The sequence below is a fragment of the Gracilinanus agilis genome, chromosome 2 (assembly GCF_016433145.1).
Source record: "Gracilinanus agilis isolate LMUSP501 chromosome 2, AgileGrace, whole genome shotgun sequence".
In the NCBI taxonomy this organism is placed as follows: Eukaryota; Metazoa; Chordata; class Mammalia; order Didelphimorphia; family Didelphidae; genus Gracilinanus; species Gracilinanus agilis.
This window is the reverse complement of record NC_058131.1, coordinates 642,544,905-642,561,344: the sequence shown is the minus strand read 5'-3', so window position 1 is coordinate 642,561,344 and position 16,440 is coordinate 642,544,905. Positions and strand designations below refer to the sequence as shown.

General features: G+C 35.1%; 1 protein-coding gene across 1 annotated transcript in view; it reads right to left on the bottom strand.

The window, feature by feature from the left end:
* MARCHF5 (membrane associated ring-CH-type finger 5) overlaps positions 1–16,440 on the bottom strand; it is a 71,869-nt gene that overhangs the window by 33,742 nt on the left and 21,687 nt on the right. Inside the window, exon 2 of the mRNA XM_044665681.1 lies at positions 7,844–8,046. Within this exon, the coding sequence (XP_044521616.1) occupies positions 7,844–8,046 (203 nt within the window). The remainder of the gene's footprint in view (positions 1–7,843; positions 8,047–16,440) is intronic.

The window sequence follows — 16,440 nt, the reverse complement described above, 5'->3', positions numbered from 1 at the left end:
GGGGGGGGGGGGGTTGAAGGGGAAAGGAGGAGCATGAATCATGTAACCATGTTAAAAATGAATATTAATAAATGAAAAAAAAAATTTGTGCTAGAATGATTTCAGTATGTCATAAAAAATAAAACCTAAGGAATTCTGTTAACATTGTTCAATTAAGGTCTTACTTTAATTCTCTTCCTTTTAAAAATTAAAAATTACCCCAAACCCATCATCAATAAAAGGACTCCCATTCTTTTCTAAGAGACCACTGTGCTCCTATAAACAATCAATTTAGACAAAGTAGCTACAGTTTTATTATTAGCCCTGTTAACATGGAATCTAGAAGCCCCCCAAATTGTAGCCTAGTAAGAGTTGATGATGCCCCCCAGTTTATTTATCTTAAAGGTAAAAGCCCCAGGTTTGACCTGGTCACCTGAGTTTCTCCCAGAGGGAAAAAGTCCAACTTCAGAGTCTCAGACTAACAATAGACCTTAAAGTAGTTTAGGTGGGGATGACAAATCCCAATGGTTTCTCCCCTTAGGCCAAGGTCCTTAACCAAAGTAGCTCAGTCCTAGGCTGGACTCTCCCCTTTTGTGTCCATTGTAAAGCATCAGCCCCTCACTGTTATTTCTGTTTGGGACTCCTCATTTTCCTTAGTTACCATAGTAAAGTCAATCAACTATCCCTCTCATCTCCCATGTTCCCCAAGAAAAGGTATTTAAGCCTTCCACTTTAATGGCTCCTAGGAGTTGTCAATCTAGCAAGGTTGGCTCTCAGTTCCAATCCTCTGAGCTCTGTGTAGAGGCCTAATTTTGCACTGAAACCCTTTCCTTAATTAAAGAGTGGTTTTTCTGACTATTATAGTTCTGTGTTTTCCCCCAGTCAACAGCCCCAGTCTCCATTTCCATCAACTACCTCTTTCCTTGCTACAGAAAGGGACAATGGTGAAAAAATGTCAACCAACTGAACCCGCTTAGTCATAGTTACATAACTGCTTTTAGAAGGTTCAACTAAGTTAACTTTTTCAAAATGAGCCTTGAACCACACCCAAGGACATACATTTCTACTTTCCAGTTGGGATAAACATTATCTTATCTCAGTATCATATTATTCTTATCTGTTTACCCAAATGCAGCTTGTTATCTAAACCTCCTAGTTTGGTGAATAAGACACTTCATCTTTCAGCTCTGGGTATTTTCTCTGCCTCCCCCCTCCCCCCATATTCTCCCTTTTCAACTCCCCAGGCTCCTTTCAAGTCTTCTATCTTCCAAAAGAAGCCTTTTCCAAACCCACTTAATTCTAGAGTTTTCCCTCTTTTAATTATTTCCTACTTATTTTGTTCATAGACTATTTGCTTGTTGTCTCCCTTACTAGATAGTAAGCTCCTTAAAGGCAAAGATTTTCTTTTTTCTCTTTTTTTTTATCTCCAGTGCTTAGTCCAGTGCCTGGTATATAGCAGGCACTAAACAAATATCTACTGATTGAATGAATTTAGTTGTTCAGGTAAGGACACATCTCAGTAATATTCATGTCTGAAAAACTAGATAAAATCTATGATTTCCATTTATTCATGTCAATAGTCCTCATGACTAATATTTGATAAAGCCCTGGGAAAGAGAAGGGGTAACCATTATTCACTACATATGCTCCCTTTTCTAGTTCTTATTAACAACTTGCTGACTCCTTCCTCTTTTTGTTAATTCTGGACCCCCAAGGACTGTAAAGTATTAGAAATGCGAACCCCTCTTCTTTTAACTAATGCCACAGATCTCTTTCCAGATTTCTACTTTTCTTGGTGACACTCCTACTTTCCACTCTTTCTCCTAACAATACATATGAATTCAATAGGGATCTTATAGGCATTTATTATAAGACGCTAAAGAAAAAATGGATTTAGGGGGAAAAAATCTATTTTTAAAGAATCATAGTTTTAGTTACAATAAAACAAGATTATGGCCATGTCTGAATCTGATCATTGTAGAAGGGAATACTATTGTTCACGCTGGAAAAGCCTTTAAAGGTTTCAAATGTTCTTCATGCTAATTTATTAATTTTTATTTTCTATGAACATCGAATATATCCCTTTCATTTCAGATCATACTATATCTACTCTGCAAACACCTCTCTATTCCTCTGGGGTCTAAGTAGGCTCCTAATGTAGAAAGAACCCTGCAAGATGCTACCATTTCTTGGTTTGTGGACTCAGGAGATTTTAAGTCTCTCCACTGTCATTTTTCTTTCTGGTTCAAACATATGTCCTATAATTCTCCCTAACTTATCCCAGTTAATCTGTTCTAATTGCTCAATATTATCATTCTAGCTAGCCAATTTCTTAAAGCATTTTGTCATTATATCAATATATCAAGGACCTGTGAAAGCTAGTGTATAAAATTAACATAATTATGATGGCAGTGGTAATAACTACTCAATATTGTGTACAGTTTACAAAACAGGTATTTCTCTTCCATAAGGTAAGCTCACTTCCCTGGTGTGTTAGTTCTAATTAAGTGTCTAGGCAATTGTTTCCTAAAAATCCATATAATTCAGATAGTGTCTATATGCCAGTTTGTCTCTTTTTACTACCATTTAAGTCTTCTGCTTTTAGATTTACCATTTAATCTCTGTTCTATATTCACATAGAGAATCATAAGAACATAGACTTAGCAGACAGATAAAAGATCTCAGAGACCAACTAGTAAAATCTTTTCATTTCACAGATGAAGAAATTGAGGCCCATGGAGGCTAAGTGATTTGTGTAAGGATACATATTTGACACATCCAGAATTTGAATTAAGTTCCTCTGACTCTAATCAAGAGCCCTTTCCACCGTCCCATGCTGCAATTTCTTTATTGTCCATTTTCTTTTCTAAAAAAATTTTTTAAAAATGTTAATAATCTATTCTCCCCTCCCATTAAAAAAAGAAAGAAAACAAGTTCCTTTTTACAAGTAAGTGTGTGTGTGTGTGTGTGTGTGTGTGTGTGTGTGTATTTAATCCAAACAAATTTCTTCCCTGGTTGTGTTAAAAAAAGAAACAAAAACAAAAACAAAAAAACCCCATGTCTCATTATGTACTCTGAATTTTTCTGTCATGGACTGGATAATATGTTTTATCAATGATCTTCTGCAATCATGAATGTTCACTGTATTGATTACAATATTTAAAAGCTTTCAAAGCTATTGTCCTTATAGTATTGTTTGTTATTGTATAAACTCTTTTTCCTGCTTCTGCTCATTTTATTCTTCATCAGTCTATAAAAGTCCTCAAATTTGTTCATTTTTATAATATTGATGTTATAAAATAAACTCTTCTCCTGGTTTTGCCAACTTCTCTTTAATTCCTATTTCAAATCAGTTATCAAAATTTAGCTTCTTTCCTCTTTAGTATCCAGTATTGGTCTGAGTACAAATACAACTGAGTGATTATCCATAATTCCTTCTCTCCTAGGGAAACCAAATTATAGTGTACTAAATCGTTAAGTTTAAATATTTGCCACCAAAGAAATGAATGGGGCCTTTTCTGGCATAGGCTGCGTATCTTAACATCTCTAAGCAACTTCCTGCAGTTTTAACCATCTTCTTTATAAAAATGACTCACAAATTATCCTTTCCAGGTCAGACTTCACTCAGGAATTCCAAATACATATTTTCAGTTGCCAGTAGGTTATCTTTATCTGGAGATCTCTGTTATCACTATCATGGGGACTCTCATATCTGGCTACTATTATAATGACCAAACAGATCCATCAATTACTCTGCTATCTAGAGAGCTGCTTCATACACTCACCTGCTCAAAACAACAAAAAAGTAGCTCCCTATTTCTCACCAAGCAAAAGGTTAAATTTAAATTTCTAGGCTTGGAATTTAAGGCCTTCCAAAATCTGGCACCAATCTACCTCTCCAGTCTTTTCTCTTATTGGTACTCCCTTTTCTAAACTTCCACAATTTTTCTAAAAAGTAAAAAAAAAAAAATAACCCCCCCACATCTTCTTTGCCTTTTTTTCTTACATTCCTCAGGCCTAGATGCCTTCCTCCCTTTCTTCTTTCTACACATTAAATTCTGATTTATTCAAATGGAACATCTTCCATGAAGCCTTCTCTGATCCTTTCAATGAATAATTAAAAGAACCATTTATATGTTTCTTATTCAATTCTGTTTTAGTTATTTGCATATATATAAATATAAAAATAATATTCTACTCCTCCCCTACTAGACTATATATCCTATGAGAGTTAAGTATAGTGGCATACTGTTTAAACTTTGGGTCCTTCCCCTCATCCTAGTTCTGAAGACCAGTCTGCACAATATATGTACTTAATGAATGCATCTGAATTAAATAATTTGGTTAAGCTATTACAATACCCTTGATTCCTATCCTTATAGATTCTTATGAAAACAGAAAAATAAAAATAAGGACAATGAGAAAAACTCACAGTGAAATAGGGGTAATTATATGCAAGTTCTCACAACATTTGATACTCAAAATGTTATCAATTGTAAAGATATAATTTAACAACTCAAACTGGGCATCAAGAGAGGGGTGGGAATATGTTTATATGGGTCTATAGCAGTGTTGGTAAGACACTGCACTAAGGTAGAGCCCTATGCAGAGTCTGAGGACATTTTTTGCATGCCCCACCCCTCAGTCTAGCAGTCTAAAGCAAGCACTTTCTCCTACAACTCTCTCCAGCAATGGGGAGGGGGGGGAGGGGGACGGGACACAGGGACCTCAGAGACAGTTTGAATTTGCCCTCTGGGCACTCAAACTGGGTGGGGCAAGGAGGATCCCTAGAAAACTCCCATAATGACAAGGTAATATCAGTGCAGTGAATCACAAATGTAATGAACAATCCCAGTAGGTCTTTAGCAATAGGTGGTTACAATTATACAGCAGGAAATGTGTATTGTTTTTCCTTATGAATAGATAAAATTATTTAGCTATTAATAAGATTCAGAAAAATATTTGAATTTTGTCAGACTGAAGTGTCAGTTCTTGAATAAAGCATTATTATAATGGAAAACCCTAACTAAGGGATGTAAGTAGGGAAATTTTAAATGGAGGTTAACTAGAAACTTACATTCAATATAAGCAAAGCAAAATGCATACATTTTGATATTCAACAGGCTTGTTTTTGAGTGTTCTTTAAAAAGATACTTCTGTCTTGTATATATTTTAATAACATATACTAATCACAGCATATGGGATAAAAAAATTTAACAGCTTTGAACTCATACTCAACAAAAAAAGCGGAAACCGTTGGAATTCCAAAGCAAAGGAAAAGACCTGGTTGATTTAAAGCTTTTTCTGCAAAAATATAACCTTTGTGTTGGTAATAAATATAAATTAGAGTTTATCAGGTAGCCCAGTGTCCCCCAACTATTGGCTCAGGAAATTTTAAGAAGCCTTCATCATTCCCAGTTATTCTTTTTCTGGCTTTTCTTGGCTATGCACTTTAAGTATTGGAAATTTAGATCTTGGTCATATGAAAAAGAATAAAGTGTGTATGTGTGGAGGGGAAGTTAGAATAGATCATATGTTTTAAAAATTAATTTGAAAATTAACTGTAAATATATGTAGATATAAATATATTAAATACAACTACATATGTGTTTGTGTCATAATTAATGCCAAAGGGCTAATTAAAAATAATGCACAACTGTTTATTAATTTTGTTTTCCTTTTCAGGTGCTTTCTAATGTGTCAAGAAAGTAATAGAAAACACAAAGGATAATTTATCACATTGTCAAGGACAAATTTTGATGTTAACAACCCTATCCCTTAATAAAGAAGTAATCAATTGTAGCTTTTTCATTATTATACTGAAAAGACAATATGAACTAACACAAGTACAATCCATTAATTTATTAAACAGAAGTGAATATCTGAAAATTCATGGACATATCTGTTTCTGTAAGTTCAATTGCCACCTTCATAAGTATTTCAAATACTTAGATATGAAGCCTGAAAAAACCCTTCATTGCATCTTACAGATGATTGAAGAAAGTCAAGATACAGATTGGTAAGAGCAGTTGAATTCCCCACCTCTCAAATTTCAAAATGATTTTATTCTGAAACATTAGTTCTCAACCTTTATATCATTGAGGTCGAGATCAGCTAGTTATCTGGGGCAACATGTTGGAAGGAAGGGCTCAATCCAGAATCATTACATATAACTGAGAATGGAAGGAGAAAATAAAGAGATAAAGACAAAGGCAATTAGAAGAGTCCCAGGAGATAGAACGGCCACTTGAAGGGTGAAAGAGGATTGGAAAAGCAAGATGCATACAAAATGGTAAGTCAGGTCAAAGAAGGTACACTGAAGCCCTGTTTATGCTTCAAGGAAGAGCAATGTATATAAATCAGCTTTTATGATTCCTAAGGGGTTATATCTTCCACTTTGAGAAACTCTGAATTCTTTTGGCAGAGTTGGACAGGGTCTGGACTTACAGAGCAAGACATACAACTTGCGTCAAAGAAATCATTGTAATTGCTACTGATTACTTGAAACATTTACCTTTAAATTGGTTAAAGGTAGACATCAACTCATTGGAACTGGAAAGAAGAAAGAAGTCCCCAAAGGAGCAAGAATGAAGGCTGTAATAGATGCCCAAGACATTTTTAGTACCTGAAATCTCCATATGTTCTCAATAACCAAAAATACCCACTAATCCCCCAAGAATAAATGAGAGGGAAGGTAGCCAGGAAAGCCAATTAAGGCCAGGACTATATAGAATAGAATATTATACTTCTTTTTCCACTTGTGGTCTAACATCTGATAGAAAGTAGTTTCTTTTATACATAATACTTCACACTTTTGCTCTAAAGATTTAAAAAAAAAAAAAAACTTAAAAAAAAAATTTGGTACCTAATTAATAAGCTTTGGTTTCTTCCCTTCTACATTCTTTCTTTTCTCTTCTAGGTGTAACCTTTTTCCTACCTCTCCCTACTATATTATGCTAAGAAATAAAACCAGCAAAACTATGGAATCATTTTCTGTGTAGCTCATTTGGAGTGTATTTTTACACCTGAAAAATATTTTTACTACATCTATCTACATTTGTATTATCCCATTTTTAGAATAAATTCAAAGAGTTAATAAAAAAACATGTATTTCATTTAATTCCATGAAGATCTAGCATATGCATACGGTTTATCATTTCCATTTTTTCATAAACCTCTTTTCCTCTACCTTTCCTAGAGGCCAATTTTTTCCAAATCCTTTTTATCCCAATAACCTTGTGACAACACACTCAGCCCTGTTTCTTGAAGGTGTTTTGATCATATTTCATACTTTTAAATTCGAGAAAAAAAATAGTTTTAAAGAAAATTACAAAATAAGATCTGGTGGGTGAGTTTGAGTATTAATTTTTCTAGAAACTTTATAAAAGTTCAACCTTAGCCATAGCCATCTCAATCATATGAAACAACAGACTGACAGAACATAAAAATAAGCAGCAGAATATTGAAATGAGGAGGAAGAAGGAAAAGAGAACCTTATTGCTTTTTTCTTCCAACCATGTGTTATCAGAGATGGAGGAATTACTTAAGTCAACATATTTTTACTCTTTTACTTAATCGTGGTCAAATAGGTGAATTCTCTTCCCCCCCTCAAACGCTCAGAATAAAGACTTAAAATATATTTGAATATATGTTCATAATATGTTATGAATCATAGGCACAGAAAAGTGTTTATGATTCTCAAGTAAGTACACTACAAAGTGGCTATAGGAAAACATGCTAAGCCAAGTCATAGATTCCATTTAAAATGGTTCCCTGAGATTCATACATATGAAAAGATTTAAATATACCATGTATGTTTATTTCTCTTATATTTATACATAAGAGAAGAGAAAGCTTCTCTTACCCAACTTTGGAAATACTATTAAGTATTCTGCATTGCACTGAGGACACGCCACTCGTGCTGTACTATTTCCTCTTTGTTTTTCATCTACCCAGCGTTGTAGACAAGCTTGGTGAACCCATTTTGTAGATCCTCTGCACCTGCACGGTCTCACCCACTCTGCTGTTCGATCATCTTCATCAGTAGCAAAACATACCCAGCAACTTCTGTAAATTAAACCCATACAATTAGAATATTAGCAAGAATGGTAACAAAATACTAAAAATTCTTCATGCTGAAAAATGTAACAGGTATATCTAATACAATGAATAAGAGCTTAATAAATGATGAATAATTAGCATAATGAAAAAATTCATGCCATAATAAACTAAATCAATCCACACATTTAATATGCATTTACCAGGTAAAAGGCTCTATTGTTAGGCACTGGGTAGTTACAAAGATGGGGAAAAAAAATTTCGTAACAGCAGTCATTGTTCTCAAGAGTTTACAATCTAGTTGGAGAAGAGGATAATATGTGTAAGCAAAAAAGTACTTTATCCATTTTATATTTAGATTGTAATTTTATGGTATATGAAATTCTTTTCTTACAAATTCCTGTGATTTTAAACATTATGCCCATTTTATAAATAGCATTCTTGGGGGGCAGGGTTCAGAGGCTAAATAAGGTGTCACAGCTAAAGGGGAAGTTGAAATTTGAACCAAGGTTTACTAATTTCAGTTCCAGGATTCATTCTACTATACCAGACTGCATGATCACTTAAAAAAGTGAAACCTTTCATCACTCCTCTCCATAGCACTTATTCTTTAAGTTTTTAAAAAAATCAGCAAAAGTTTGACTTCTCTTCCCATCCTCAAACTAAGAAAGAAAAACAAAACCTGTTACAAACATTTAGTCAAGCAAAACAAATTCCTGCATTATCCATGTCCAAGAAACCCCAAACCAAAAAAAATATCAATTTGAACTGTTTCCCAGGAAATTATTTTGCTGTGAGATACCTTTCATTTTCTTTTAGTCTTTTCAATTAGTTTTATTATTTTTAGAATACCCAGGTCTTGAAGTACTTTGGGTTTGAGCTACTGATACAATCTGTCTACAAAATATAGTGATGTACTTCTGAATACTTAAAAGATTCATTTACAATGATGTTAGAAATACTGTAAATTTTTAATTACTGGGTTGGTGGGATGGTTATCATGTCTATAAAGTTTGTCCTTGTTCTGGGCTTTGTAGCCAATTCCCTTCTTAATTAACATTATCAGAGGATGAATGGAAAAAGTAAAAGGTTTATAAATCTAAGCCAATTTCTACTTATTATCTTTTCTTCTTTAGAAGATACAATATTATATAGTGTGGAATGGTTTCATTGATCTAAAAAATTCAAATTAGAAGAAAGACAAAAAGAGTTAAGAAATGTCCAGCAATATCTCAAACTATCTAATACCAGTAACTGGAGGCAGATAAGTGTATAGGGGGAGAAAAGACTTGCTAACTAAAGCTGAAGTTAATGCCATTTAATGTGAAGTAACAGAAAGATTTAACCACAGAAGAGGCTCATACTTAGGATGATCACAACTTACACAGAAGTTGAATAACTTCTAAGCCGGAAGGGTCCTTAGAGAATCCATTCCCTTCTTTTTTTATTGGTTAAGGAAAGGGAGGCCTAAGCAGATTAAGGGTCTTGCCCAAAGTCAGACTAACATAACTGGGACTGGAACCCAGGTTTTATAACCTACTCCACCTCCTTTCTGGTTTCACAAGTTCCTTATGAAGATACAATGCTATTCTCACAACCTCCCTGCCCCCCAACTCCCATCCTTTACCTCTCCCTGTTTCTTTTGAATAAAGCATGCTCTTACAGTCTTAATACTAGAAGTGCAAACTTGCCTCCTTAGTTAGGATCTTTACTTAATTTGCTTTTTGCTTATGCTTTGTGCAACTATGCATAAATATCTAAAGGTACAGATTTTACTGACTCCTTTCTTGGTTTCTATCTCTTGTGAACATCTGCATGCCTTTACTGTTTTCTTCTCCTTACACTGTAACTTTTCTCTATCACAGATACAGGTAACTTGGAGATATTTTTTCTTAAAAAAAAAAAAAAAATCCTTCTGGTTATATTTGCAAGACTCCAGGAAAATGCATTAACAACACTTACTACAAGTACTTCATTCCAGTTAGGAGTCTATCATTCTTATATTTGAAACAATGGCCTAGAGATCCAAGTGACTTTCTTAGACATCATTTTCTTAACCATTTGTTCAGTTTCTGAATCATCTATTCTGAATTCCTAGTCTTCATGGGTGACAATGAGAATTCCACCTAAGGTATTCAGTTCTTCCATAGCACTTAGTAGTCTAGCAATGGTTTTTTTAATATACACATCTTTTTATTTTATTTTTATTTAGAATATTTTCCCATGGTTACATGATCCATGATCTCCCCTCTCCCAAATCTGACAAACAATTCTATTGGGTACATCTATCATTGTTCAAAACCTATTTCCATGTTATTCATATTTGCAGTAGAGCAATCCTTTAACATCAAAACCTTAATCACATCCCTATTGCACTATGTAGTCAATCATATTTTTCTAATGCATTTCTGGTTCCATAATTCTTTCCATTCACATTAAGTGTTATAATTACTGTGTATTGCCCTCCATCATATTATCCCCTTTAGATCCTGCTCTATTCCTCCTCAACAGTATTTTAGTATTTTGCTTTTTGTCACCCTGTCCCCTTACCCAGTTCCCCTCCTTTCACTTACCCCCCCTTCTATTTCTCCGTAGAGTAAGATAGAATGCTATGCCCCACTGAGTATACTCGTTTTTCCCTCTCTGAGCCAGTTACAAAGAGAGTAAAGTTTAAGCCTGTCGCCACCCTTAACCTCCCCTCTGTATTGATTTTTCTTGCCTCTTTATGCAATATAATTTACCCCATTCTTTCTCTCCCTACCCTTTTCTCTCAGTGCAACCCTCTCTTTCAGCCCTTGATTGATTTTTTACTCATATGCATACATATAATACATATTGTTCCATCTCATCACATTTACATATACAACATATCATCATATACATTGTATTATCATAATCAGCTTACTTTTCCACCCTCTTTCTGAGTAAATTCCTTCTACCTTCTCTACTACCGAGAGTAATTTTTAAGAATTATAGAAATCCTCTTTCCATGTAGACATGTAAATATTTTTACCTTAATGAATCCCTTAAATTTTCTCTTTCTTATTTACCTTATTTGCCTTTCTGGGCTTCTTTTGTGTCTCGTATTTGGCCTTCAAATTTCTTGTTTAGGTCTGGCTTATTCCTCAGGAATGCTTGGAAATCTTCTATCTTATTGAATGACCATTTTTTCCCCCTGAAAGAGTATACTCAGTTTTGCTGGATAGGTGTATTCTGTGTTATAAACCCAAATCTTTTGCCTTTCCGAATATCATATTCCATGCCTTCTGATCCTTTAACGTAGAAGCCACTAAGTCCTGAGTGATCCTGATTGTAGCTCCATGGTATTTGAATGGTTTCTTTCTGGCTGTTTGAAGTAATTTTTCCTTGGCTTGGTGGCTCTGGAATTTGGCTATTACATTCCTAGAAGTTGTCAACTGAGGATTTCTTTCTGGAGGCAATTGGTGAATTCTTTCAATTTCAATTTTATTTTCTTGTTCAAGGATGTCTGGGCAGTTATCTTTGATATTGTAATGATATCCATGGTTTTTTCTTCTTCATGGGTTTCAGGTAATCTAATAATTCACAGAATGTCTCTCCTAGATCTGTTTTCTAGGTCAGTTGTTTTTTCCTATATTTCATGTTTTCCTATGTTTTCATTCCTTTGATTCTGCTTCATTGTTTTCTTGATTTCTCATGAAATCATTAGTTTCTAGATGGTCAATTCTGATTTTTAAGGTCTGGTTTTCCTCTGTTAGTTTTTGATTCTCCATTTTCCAATTGGCCCATTTCTTCTTGCATCACTTTCATTTCTCTTCCCCACTTTTCCTCTACCTCTAATAACTGGTTTTTGAAGCCTTTTTTGAGCTCTTCCAGAATCTGTGTCCAATCCATATTTTTCTTTTGGACTTTGGGTGTGTTTCCTTTGCTTTCAACTGTCCCCTTCTGTGTCTGCACCTTGTTCTTTGTCTCCATAAAAAGTCTTTAGAGTTAGGTGCTTTTTTGGTAGTCTGCTTATTTTTCCTATCTAATTAAAGGTAGGTGCTATTTTCTGGGAAGTTGGTGTGCCCTGTAAAACTTCAGTCCTTCCTTGTTATTTCAGCTTATTTTTTGGGTTGTTACTAGTTTCCAGATGGTCTGAGGACTGAGAGCTCTGAGAGTCCCCTCCCTGTGCTGATTCAGTTGACCCTTGAGATACTGATAGTTTAAAGACTTTCCTGAGGCTTGAGTATAAGATTTTGATCTCAGTCTGAAATTGATCAGGTCACCAGGTGCTGATCAGATTCTAGCCCCAGGATTAGGCTTACAATTTTTGGTCTCAAGGTGTTCTTGACTCATTCAAGCACATCCTTGACTGCCCTCTCCTGAAGCTCCACCCTTAGTTTTGGGCAAAAAGATCCCGGGGAGGCTCTCCTTGAGAACTGTTGTCCTCACCCCAACAGACTAGGATTCCTGGTTTCTCTCTGGGCCCACTTGGATTGGTCCCCTTCAGCCCAGATTGCCTTGGGTTGGGACTTCTCCACAGGTTTGCAATTTCAAGGGGGTGTTAAGTTGGCTTGGCCCTCTATTTGCCTGGCAGGATCTCAGGGTCTGACTTAGCTTGAGCTTAAGTTTGGAATCTGTGAGAGCAGATGTGTGGGGTAGTGGGGTATGGTTTGCTTTTGGCTTGCTCTTCACTTACTGCTTTGCTTCCTGCTAGCTCTGCTCCCCCTCATCTCGATTACCCAGTTGATCTCTGCCTACCTTTTGGGTTTTTCTTTTTTTGAAGGTTGTTTCCCTCTGTCTCTTTGTTGGTTCTTTCACTCCTGTATTCATTTTGTGGCAATATTTTACTCTTGGTCGGAGAGGATTTTCATGGTGAAATGGTGAGCTGCTGCCCTGGTTACTCCATCTTGGCTCTACTCCACCCCACCCCAACCCCAGCAATGGTTTCTAAGTTTCTACTGGCAGTATTATTAGTACCTTCACAAATTATTTGCAGTGGGTAACAGACTGATAAGTACTGGGGTAAGCTTCTTTGTTAAGTTTTGGACAAAAGTAAAATAAAAGCGTTGGCTTAGTTTCTGAGGTCTCTTCTATTGAAATCTATGACTCTAATTGTCCTCTTTCCTAAATGATCTTGCATTTATTTTGTATTTATACTGCTTATACTTGTCTCCACTGAATAGAAGTATCTCCAATATTTTAGTACAATACTTGGTATACAGAGTAGGCACTCATTCATACCTATTGATTCATCAATCTTATGGTCATTATGCTTTACTTTCTAAAACACCTTCCATTTATTTTGCTTATAATCTGTATATACAGTTTCCTCTTCCTAACTTTCCTAGAACTACTGGGGGCACTACCAAATGCCCAGGCACCTAGGCCTACAACCTAAATGTAATCCTCACTCTCTCACCCTACCCAAACCCCATATCCAATCTGTTGGCCAATTCTGTTGATTCTACCTCAACAATTTCTCTTGGGTATGTCCCTTTATCTCCTCTGACATTTCTGCCACCTTGATCCAGGCCTTCCTCAAGAGTGCCTGTTTCAGAGTAGGGACTTCATATAGGCTTGTTGACTTGTTCATTTACACAATGGCAGAAATGACTTTGGAACCTAGGGCTTTGGACTCCAACAATAGAGCTCTTTTAAAGACTACCACGCAAGTTTTAGTCAAGTGAAAATTCACAGATTTGGAAATACTGAAAAGATTTTGGCCATTTTAAATTTAAAAGAAAGAATATAATAGTGCCAATCAGATAATCCTTTTGTTCCTAGACTTCACAAAGACTAAGGATTTGGATACTAGGACAGTCCTAAGGGTTTCTGCCAGATTCATTTCATTAGCTCCAAAAAAGCTAAAAAATTTCTTTCATCAATTTTATCTCTTTCCAACTGGAGTCGTAGCTGAAAGACACATAAAACTATTTGTAGTGGGGTATGTGCTTGTTTATGACAACTTTTCTATTTTTTTTACCTGGAACAAAATATGACTCTCTACTACTTAACTATGCTATTTCTCAAATAACCTAAAGATGCTGACACAAGTGAAATAAAGAAGTTAACTTCAAATTCCTCTCACTGATGATCTGAGTATTGTAAATGATTTGTTATAATCTTTTCCTGATTTAAAATCAAACATTAAGAGTTTTTATTATGGTTTATAATTTTCTGTTTCAATGTTTATCGTCATCCCCTTTTTTCTCCCCTGCCACTTACCAATTATTTCCTGGCCACTCATAATCTCTCTTCTACCATCTTTCTTTCTTTTTTTTTTTTGAAAATTTTATTTATTTTGAATATTTTCTCCTAGTTTTCATGTTCTTTCCCTCTCCCCCAACCCCCCCCCAACCATCCTTAGCCAACACACAATTCCACTGGGTTTTACATGTATCATTGATCAAGGCCTAATTCTATATCATTGATAGTTGGGACTAGAGTTATCATTTAGTGTGTACATCCCCAATGATATCCCCATCAGCCCATGTGTTCTAGCAGTTGTTTTTCTTCTGCATTTCTCCTCCCACAGTTCTTCCTCTGAATGTGACTAGTTTTCTTTCTTGTTCAAGGATGTCTGGGCAGTTATCTTTGATACTGTAATGATATCCATGGTTTTTTCTTCTTCATGGCTTTCAGGTAATCTAATAATTCACAGAATGTCTCTTCTAGATCTGTTTTCTAGGTCAGTTGTTTTTTCTATATTTCATGTTTTCCTATGTTTTCATTCCTTTGATTCTGCTTCATTGTTTTCTTGATTTCTCATGAAATCATTAGTTTCTAGATGGTCAATTCTGATTTTTAAGGTCTGGTTTTCCTCAGCCTTGCTCTAGATCCTTGCATTGCTGCTAGTATAAAAGTCCATTATGTTTGATTGTACCACAGTCTTCTACCATCTTTCTGATTTACACAATCTCCCACTAAGCCATTCTCATTCTAAGTGAAGTTAAAAGCAGAAGCAGTTAGATAGCATCAGCAGGTAACTCAAAAGAGGGTTGGTAAAATGTAAGTCTTTGAGATTAATAGGCTGAAGAAAAATATGATTTGATTTAGTGACTACCAATGAAAAAATAATTATACAAGGACAAGAAAAGAGTAAAAAAATATTCAAAGATTTAAAGTCTATGACACTTCCAGAATGGTGTTAACACTGACAAAAATGGGGAAATCAGAATGGTATACAGAATAATTTTGGACATGCCAAGCTTGAGATGATAGTGCTAGATCTAAGTAGAAAATCCAGCTGACAGTTGGGGATATATAACTAGACCTTAGGTGAAGTTAAGGCCTGGAGTTATAAAGTTGAGAAGAGAATAGCTGAAGCCATGTATAATATAATTCTTTTCAAAGAAGAAAATGTAAAAGAAATACTGAAAAAAATCAAGAACTAAGTCTATAGAAGGCTATAATTAGAAGATAGGAAGGAGAATGAGAAAAGGGGAAAAAAAAGATAATGTTTGATGCCAAGGGAAGAAATGAATTTGAAAAAGATCATGTAGGCAAGATGTCAATTAGCAGTCAAGGGAAAAAAGGATAAAGATAAGTTCACTAGAACTGGCACAAAAAAGATGGAGGGGTGGGTGGGCGGCAAGATTATTGGTTGAGAGGGAGATTAACTTAATTACAGAGATTAAAGAGGAAAAAAGAAGCAGCAAACATAGAACATTCATTATATATATATATATATATATATATATATATATATATATATATATATATATATATATATATATATTTGGCAATCAGATTTACAAACAAGATAATATTTGAGAGTGTAGAGATGAAGGTTTCTTCTTTTTTTATTTACATAAACTTTTTACAATTCTTAACCAACACAAAAAAAGGGGAACATTTCCATATCAAAGTAAAAGAGAAAAAGGATTATATATAAAACTATATTAAATATAGCTTGCTTTTTTAAAACTATAGGTATGACTTCCTCATCTGAACTTCCTTCTAAAGGTCCTTTTTTTCTTTTCTGGGAATTTTTTTTAACCCTTACATTCCACCTTAGAAACAATACTGTGCAATACTGTTCCAAGGCAGAAGAGCAGTATGGGCTAGGCAACTGGAGTTAAATGATTTGCCCAGGGTCACACAGCTAGAAGTATCTAAGTCCAAATTTGAACCCATGGCCTCCTATCTCCACACCAAGCTACCTAGCTGCTCCTCTTCTGAGAACTCTTAAAAAATGTGTTATAAATTCTTTTCTTCCTTTGTAACTTTTTTTGAAAAACACTAGTATCACTAACTCCTCCCTTCCTAAAGAAAAAAAGACAGCTTCCGGGTTAAGATGGCGGCAGAGTAAGAAGCAGCTCTTAACCTCTCCTGACCGAAACATACAAAACTCCTCAAGGGGACATAAAAACAAGTCCAGACGAACGGAGGAACCCCACAACAGGGCACAGCGTGGAAGGTACGTGGAATCGAGACATT